Raw genomic sequence first — 9,021 nt, forward strand, 5'->3', positions numbered from 1 at the left:
TGTGAAAGTAGCTGTAGATGATACGTAAATGAATGAACATGGCTGTGTTCCAATAAAACTTTATTTATAAAAGCAGACGGCTAGTCAGATGTCGGCCATAGTTTTCTGACCCTGATCTAAACAAAGCAGTACACTTTGGAGAATGAAAGAGGGGACCTTTAATCATTATACCAGTTGGCTTATGGTATTATCACTGTGAAGATACACCCAGGAGAGCATATTTGGGGGGGACAGGAATGTGCATCACTGTAAGCACTTGTTTTCAGAGAGCTACAAGAGAAGGTACCAAAAAAAAAAAAAAAAGCCCACTGCCGTCAAGTCTCTTCTGACTCATAGTGACCATTGAGTTTCCAAGACTGTAAGTCTTTACGGAAGTAGGTTGCCTCATCTTCCTCCCACGGAGCAGCTGTGGGGTTTGAACCACCATCCTTGGGTTAGCAGCCAAATACCTTACTCACTATGCCACCAGATCTCCTTCTGCAAGAGAGGGTGCATTGGGGAAAACATAAACAAACCCTCTAAGAAGCTTTGCAATCAACAGTGTCTCCTTTGACTTCAAAGATGTGGCTGCAACCAGGATGGGCGGGCTCTGTGGTGATGGTGGGCTTTGAGTGGCATATCCAACGCATGTCCCTCTCCGTTGTCCCTCACAGCACCTGCAGCAGCACGAGAGTGGCATTGAGGGAGAGAGCTGCTACTACCACTGTGTCCTGTGCAACTACTCCACCAAAGCCAAGCTCAACCTCATCCAGCACGTGCGTTCCATGAAGCACCAGCGCAGCGAGAGCTTGCGCAAGCTGCAGAGGCTGCAGAAGGGTCTTCCTGAGGAGGACGAGGACCTGGGGCAGATCTTCACCATCCGCAGGTGCCCCTCCAGCGACCCAGGTGAGTGGCGTGGCAGGCTCAGAGACCGGGTGGCCCAGGGTGTCCACCTCCAGGAGACCTGCCAAGGAGTTTGGTTTGAGGCAGACGACATTACTGTTACATCTCACAGATAATGATTGTGTTCTGGAGGAAACATATGTGGAGTATGTTTTAGATTATTTTTAAGGAACTTTGCACCACTTTTCTTCAGAATACTAGGTGTGGTACTCAGCCTTAAGGAAGCCTCAAGTCACTACCCCATGAGCAGATGTTTTTGCCCCTATCTCTAAATTCCTCCAGTACCTATTCAGGACTCAGTTTATTGCTTCAAGTGGACATAATGCATATATTAAACTGTGTCTGACTGTTAAGAGTAGGCAGTTTGTGGCTTCAAAGTGTGATCAGTAGACATGAACTTCAGACTGATCAGAACAGAAAGTGCTTGTGAGTTTTTGAAATTGTGCTTAAGAGTGATTCTGGCTGTTCCATGGGTGAGTGCTGCTAGCTCCCTGATCAGGAGAGTAGAATCCATCTGTGCAAGCTTGCCCAGCCTTCTCCAGCCCTGTCCTGTCATCCTGTCCACAGTCACCCTTTTTCTGCACCTCCTTTTCTCCTCTTTGTGAGTTCTGTCTCCACTGGGACCTCATTCGATAGGCTCATACCCACTCTTCTATTTTTCCTGTCTTCTAGGCCCTTTCCCTTCACTAGCAGGCACAGGATAGTGCCTTTTCCAAAACAGTGAAAACAATAATCTCCCTTAATCTCATATCTACTTCCTCCCTTCTCCCCAGAATCTTCTCTGCCCCTCAAGATTCTTGCCAAGAATAATCTGTATGGCTCATCTGTAGTCCACGCCTCTTCCTATCATGGCCTATTTGCTCCCATCAGTAAATCACCCTTGTCCGGGCTGCGTTGACCTTGTTTTTCCCTGACCCAATGCTAACCAGTCTTTATTCTTTTTCTCATTTTTCTGCAGCATTTGAAGTCATTGTTGCCCATTCTCTTCTTGAAGCTCCTTCCCTTGGCTTCTAGGACATCTTTCTTGCTTGTTCTCCTGCTTCTCCTGACCACTGTCTATGTCCGTCCTTGGGGCTTTGTCCTCAGCCTGTCCCACAGGCCACTGCCATCCAGGCTTTAGCCTCTGGTCCTCGGCTCCCAGCCTCTTAAAGGTTTATCTTGTAGTGTTGCCAGATGTCATTCAGACAGCTTCTTGGACTTCTTGGAGTTAATGTCACCTTAGTCCCTGGACTCATTGACAGTGACCTTACTACTTTCCTCACCAGCCTCAGTTTTCCTTCCGACTCCCTCCTTTGTTTAATGGTCTGACCAACCCAGACACTTGGTCCTTCCTCATGCCCCATCTCCTGCAGCACCATCCCTCTCAGCCCGTTGAGCCTTCGTGGCCGTGTGGGGTTTTTAATCTTAGTGTTACCAAATCATACATGTTTTATAATTTTCAAAACCAAAAAGTTATATAAAAAATGTCATGCCCCTGCCCCATCCCATTCCATGGAGGAATGGCTTTTGGCTTTCAATTATTTCTTTAGATTCTTAATTTCCACATTTCCTAATATGCTTCTACGGTTTTTTTTTTTTTTTTTTTTTTATGATTTGGTAATCTTAGACATTACCTGTTGGATGTGCTCCAGAAAAGAGGATTTCCCTATTTCTGTTGTACAGACCCTCTATAAACACGCATACCCCATACACACTCGCACCCACACCCTACCCATAAGTACAGAAACACACAAACACTACCCAAAAATAAGGCAGCACACTCATATGCCCCTGTTCTGCTCACACGTGTGCACAGCATACACAGACCCACACGCACACACTTACGGACCCCTGCCCCACTCACACTCCTCCACTCCCCCATTCTCCCCAGCCTCCCTACTTACTCAGTCTTTCCTTCCCTCCATTTTCCATTATGATTAAATAATAATTTGGGGTTATATTAATATTCAGTGTTTTCATTATTATAACTCTATAAATATTAATCACAGCTGAGCCATGTAGAGTTTTATAATTTCATTTACCTTCTTGTACAACTTTTTGTTTTCCCTGCTTTTCTCGGTTCTTATGTTTAATTCATGGCTAGGCCTCTGCCAGAGTAGACCTTTTTCTCCTCTGAATACTCAGATACGTCAGGTCTTCTGTCTGCTTTAATTCCTCCTGGGCCAGTCCCCCGCGGCCCTCTGGGTCCCCTTGTCCACCTGCTCCAGTCCTGATTCCTCGATGGCTCCTCATTTCCCCTCCCTGTATAAGTGGAAATGGAATCTCTCTCTCAAGCTGGACTTCCTTCGAGTGTGCACGCCTGCCTAAATGGCAGGACTCACATGCATTGACATTGAAGAGTGCTTTCCTCTGCGAGACTGGTTGAGGCTGTCTATCATAGCGAGGAGGAAGTCCTCCTGACAGTGTTTCTGAATGGATAGGAAAGTTTTATTGGGTCATTAGGACGATCTTGGTCACCTCCGGGTTCCTGCAGGACTGTCCCTCCATGTGTTTTTCAAATGCTTCTTAAGGTTGACTTGTAAATGCCTTGATCTGTGCTTTCCAGCTTCCTGCTTCCTCTCTGACCCCATCCCTCTGGGTGTGTAGTCTCAGGAGTGAGGGGTGGGGCTGGCCCCACAGACACACCTCTGTGCCCGAGGACAGACACGACTGTGGGGGCTGGCCTCGACCCTGCCACTCCCAGTTTCCTGGCTGTCATTTGCCAGGTGTCCCCTCCGTCCCCTTTGCCAGGTGTCCCCTCCGTCCCCTTGTCTACCTGGACCTCTTATTTCAGGGCCTGTCCTTTCTTTTTTCCACCCCTGCACATGTCATTGTTTTAATCTTCCGTTAAAAGCCAGTCTCTTTAGCCCCTGAATTCTTTCTTTCACTCCACTCAGAATTCCCTTTTTATTAATGAGGTGCCCCAAACTAAATAGTGTACAGCTGCCACCTCACCCGGGGTCTGTGAACTGGAACAAACACTTCCCTGTTGTATAATGTAGCGCTGGTATTTATGCAGTCTGCTGTGGAACTGCTTTCTTATACCACTGCCTTCCGGGTTTCTCTCATTTCATGTGTATTAGCTGCCCCACCCCACCCCCAGTGTCTGAGCAACTAGAGTTGAGATGATCAACTCCTCTCTCTATTTCATGATCCTTTTCTTTTGTCTTTGGCCTGGAGACACATCATATGTACATGCACCATCCATGCCAGTTGAGTTTATGGTCTTTGCTAAAGAAGAAAGAGACGTACTACTAGGTGATATCCATATTGACATTAACAGTAACTTGTTTCTGTTGTAGAAACCCCTTTAAGAGAACTCACCTTCAACTATACCCTCCCTTCTACCAAGGATTGGCCCTGAAGAACCTCTTGAAAGAGTGTCTTAAAGAATGGCTTTGTGGACCCAATAGAATGGAGACATTTTAGTTCACCCACTTCAAATCTGATGAACATAGACTTTATAAAGTATTTCCCACCCTCTCCTCTCTAACATAAAGATCAAGACGTTATTCTTTGGCCGGAAATGCCATCCATGTGACACAGGAAGCAGCAGGGGAGGGGTTGGGCAGCGCTCAGGGGCCCAGCTAACCTGGCTGTGCCGTCAGAATCTGTCGCATTGATGTTCTGTCATCATTGACTTAAATGATGGTGTTACTTCTCAGTCCCTCTTCTTCCTTTCATCCTCTTTTGTCCACATTCCACAAAGTTTTACAGAAAATCCACTAGAAAGACCCCCTTTTCCCATTTTTGAACTCAGTACTACACTGAGTTCTGAGTCTCACACTGCCTTCTAGAGGTGTCAGGATTTCTCTTGTTGAGTCTGATGGAATGAACTCTAGAAGAGTTTCTTACTTATTGACAGGAAAAAAAATCTCTCTTCAAATTTGACTTGTTACTTAAATCGCATTTGCCACCAATCAGTTGTATTTACCACATAGCTTGGAAAAGCTCATGAACATGTAAATGTGGAGATAGAAGAAATCACAAAGACCTCCTCTGTCCTCAGAACACCAGCCACTGGCCACCTAACCCTTGGTGAGGCCTTGTGGCCGAACACTGAACCTCTAGATCCTGCCCTGCGCCAAAGGGGCCAGCCTTAGCTGCCAGGCCAGCTGCGTGTGACTGGGGGGGGCCTTGCCCTCGCATCCCTGGGCAGGCAGAGTGCTGGCACTGGGTAGTCTTCAGCCTAGCATGGTGGTCTTGCCGGTTATGCTTTTCACACTAGACACGTGGACATAAGCATGCACACACGTACACACACACATATACAGCAGGCCTTGCCGTTTGAAAGTTGGCTTGGAAATACACATCCCAGGAAAAGCAACCTAACCAGGTGAGATGGTTTTTCTTTTTCTTTCCTGCAGTTTTTTTTTTTTAATTGTGACCTGGACTTTTGAGTGTTTACTTGAGTGTATTTCCTGCAAGACGAGGTAGCCTACTGACCCTTGCGATTGAGTCTTCTCATATCGCACCCATGCACGGAGCTGGGAAAGCCCTCTGTCGAGGGTGCCGCTAGCTTATGGCTCTCACTCACCTGCATGGGCTGTTGGCATCCCCTCGGTTCATCAGAGGCTCTTGAAAGCTCTCATAGGTGGGTCGTGTGTGTAGGATCAGCTTCCATGTTTGCTTATTAAAAAGGCATTTTTGGCTCCCGGGTGAAACTGTAGTTAATTTCATTCTGTCGGGGCCCTGGGTGGGGAGAAGACAAGAGGCCTTTTGTGTCTGCTGTCAGCCTTCCCCTTCACCGCCTCCCGTTGGCTCTCTTACCCTTCCTTTCACGACTTTTCCTTTCATGTACACACAGAGCTCTAAATTGTGTCCATATTCACAAAATTTAACGATTCTTTATTGAGGGCCTGCGCAGTGCAAGAAATCATTTGGGGACATAGCTGATGTCTTCTGTCAGCTCTTGGCATGGATATGTTACTTCATAACACCGGTTACTACACCAGCCCCCGGCATTCAAGGTACTCCAGTGATGACTTAGTTTACACAGGGCATGCTCGTACCAAGTTGAAGGACTGTTTTGCTTGGAGCAGAAGACCACGTCCCCTACACAGGCATTTTTGGTGCTCGGCCGTGAATTCCTGGGGCTGAGGAGCTGGAGGTCGCTTAGCAGGTGATGAGGTAGTTTTAGTGACACCCTGTCCCAGAACACACGCTCGCTTGACTGATGGGTCCTGGTTTCAGACCAGGTTTCATGGGGAGGTTCTGGTTAACTCCTGCAGCTTCAATCAACATGAAAACACAGTCTTCAGCTTTCTCATTTTGTTTTGTTTTTATTTTTCAAAATCGGCATTAGGCTGCCCTTTCGACATGAAGTAAGTCTTTTTTTTTTTTTTTTTTTTTTTAATTAATAGCTCAATTGCATGCAATTTCAGCCTTATTTTTCTTATAGCACTCAAATATATTGTGGCAAGTTCTGTAATTCTGAAGCACTGTTTTTGCAAAACCAGCCCAGCACCCTTTCATTTAGTCCATTTCATTGTCCGTTTGTTGTTGAGGCTTGGGGTGGGCATAGGGATAAAGTATTTCTAACTAAAGAAATTAAATGTGAAAATGCATCAATACAATTTGGGGTGGCTGAATTTTTAAGCACTCAGGGAGGAGTGGGAAAATAAGACTTCGTCTGTTTTTTTTTTTTAATTTTTTTCCTTGACTTCGTCTTTTTCTAATGCAGTTCCCTGATGGAGGACTATTTGGACAAGGATTGTAAATTTCAGCTGGCTTTGTAGAAGGATGCTTTACAGTGCAAGGAGACAGAGATCATTATGTATCGACATGAAAGAGACTATAATATGGTTAAATGAAAAATTGAGTTTACAGAGTAGCATACAGCTTGATTCTGGTTTTTTAAAAAATGTATTTCTTACCTCTTTTAAAAGAAGCCTTCTAAGCAAGGTGTTTGTGATTTGTGTATCTGGCTTATCTGGGGCTGGACTTTATTTACATGGAAACTAACACAGTGTCAGCCATGTGGCAAGAGTGCAAATATTGGTAGTGCTTGTTGGTGTAGATATTAACAACAATGCCAACAGTATACGAGAAAGCAGTCTGGCAGTGCCTTTCATTTGTGGAAATAGTTTGCTATCTGTTGGTATGTAAGACACACGTGGGTATGCATTTAGCATCTACATAGAGAGGACAGGAGGAGTTCTTAGGGCGTATACACGGTCTTGTTTTTCTGTTGGAACAGAGTCCTGATTTGCCTTAATTAGTCCTCTAACAATCTGTAAAGGTCAGTGCCAATTGCCTGTTCATTTACATTTGTAATTGTGATGGCTTCTGATTACATATGCCTTGTCTTAGTCCTTCCTCTAAGTACATGCTTGTGTGTCCTTCCCTCCCTTTCCCACATCAACACCCACACACGCACATGCACACTCACACACATGCACATTCATGTACACTCAGCCACACACACTTACATATACTCACACACACCTGAGTACATATACACACTCACACCTGCCCCAGAGCAGGGTTAAAGCAGCCATCTCTGGAACTTTGGCTTCTGCAGGAAAAGCCATCTTGGAGAAGTGATAGCTTCTAAGTTATGGATATAATGAAGTCAGGGAAATTATGTCGATACCAGGCAAGAAATTCGAGAGCCATTATCTAGGAGGGAGCCTTCTAGAACTGGGTAATTAAGGGCAATTAAACTTTTCTGCTCGCTCTCTGCATATTATGCTAATGCCCTGGTCTCTTGGAAGGTGGGCAGTGCTCTTTCACTGTTGTCAGGCACTGCTGGTCTGGAAGGGTCCCTCTGGAGAGGATGTGACGTCTCCAGAATGGTCACTTGGGCTGTATGTCCAGTCTGCAGCCTCCCACTTAACCTCCTGCTGCTCACTGTCAGCTGCAGGAGAGCCAGGCATCTGCACCAGGACACCAGACCCTTAGAAATGGTCCAGGACCTGGCTTAGAAGCCTGTGGGGCACCCATTACATTCCTTCCTTCTGTCCCATTCACCACCCAGCACTCGCTGGTTGCTTTAGTTTCATGGGTTGATCCAAGCTACAGGTTCTTTGATTTCAGCATAAACAGAACAAGGTGGGATAGAGCACCAGCTAGACAGTACCCTGCTCGTTATCCTTGTCTTCCATGCCATCCCCATGGGTGTGTGTGGTAGGCGCCCTCACACACCCAGCTTGGCCACCCTCAGAGGTAGCAGCACAGTAGCTGCTCTACACGGGCACGGATGATACCAAGTGGACAATAAAGAAAAGGAAGAGACGCTGGCTGCTGACTGCTAGTCTAATGGTTACTGGAATCAGGAGACTCACTCTGTGTGCCTTGAGGAGTGTGCATTGAGGTGGGATCCCTCATTTAAGGGAGTGAATGGGCCTGAAGACCCCAGGGGGGAATCAGAGACCAGGAAGCCCCGAGGAGAGCTACAGAATGTCACGCACACCAAGTGTGATTGTGGCAAAATCTTTTATCCCCAAAAGATCCTGAGCTACATTTAAAAGAAGCACCCAAGGAACTTGACATTTTGAGGCTTGACTCAAAAGCGAAAGGTGCCAGCAAGTAGTTACTTCTGCTGGGTTGGGGGTAGGAGGTCCTGTACCTGGATTTATTTGAGGGGAGGGGGCCTGTGATAACAGTAGCTGTGGCGGGAAGCAGCAGTTGTTGTTGTCCATCCCCTGACACGTGTGCAGATACTGCTCCCTCATCCCAGCCTGGTCCCTGACCTTTGCAGGGGGCCAAAAGGAAAATAGGGCATTCCTCTCTTGGGTACAGAAATAGCTCAAAGGCTTTTTCTCAGACTTAGAGATGTTAAGGAACCCTCTTCAAACTGTGACCCAATTATGAGAATTACAGTCCCAAATGATTTTTCACACTTTTCCTAGCAGAGGAAAGTTTGCTGGCCTCCCAGTCAGCATAAGCACCACCCACACTGCCCTGGGTCCTAGGCTGCCAGCTCCCTTGAGAGCACGGGGGGTTGGCCAGGATCCTGTCTGCCTATCCAGTATGGTGGCCATGCGCCACATGCTGCTATTTAAGTTTAAGTGAATTAAAATTAAGTTGTTGTTGTTGTTGTTGTTAAGTGCTGTCGAGTCGTTTCTGACTCATAGCGACCCCATGCACAGCAGAACGAAACACTGCCCGATCCCGCGCCAGCTCCACAATCCCTGCTATACTTGATCCCATCATCGC

At 46.5% G+C, this 9,021-nt stretch overlaps 1 protein-coding gene across 1 annotated transcript in view; it reads left to right on the forward strand.

Moving 5' to 3' along the window:
• Positions 1–9,021, forward strand: part of ZFHX3 (zinc finger homeobox 3) — a 240,024-nt gene that overhangs the window by 110,030 nt on the left and 120,973 nt on the right. Inside the window, exon 3 of the mRNA XM_042780869.1 lies at positions 654–885. Coding sequence (XP_042636803.1) covers positions 654–885 — 232 coding nt within the window. The remainder of the gene's footprint in view (positions 1–653; positions 886–9,021) is intronic.

The sequence above is a fragment of the Orycteropus afer genome, unplaced genomic scaffold (assembly GCF_000298275.1).
Source record: "Orycteropus afer afer isolate SDZICR_OR568_19922 unplaced genomic scaffold, OryAfe1.0 scaffold00067, whole genome shotgun sequence".
In the NCBI taxonomy this organism is placed as follows: domain Eukaryota; kingdom Metazoa; phylum Chordata; class Mammalia; order Tubulidentata; family Orycteropodidae; genus Orycteropus; species Orycteropus afer.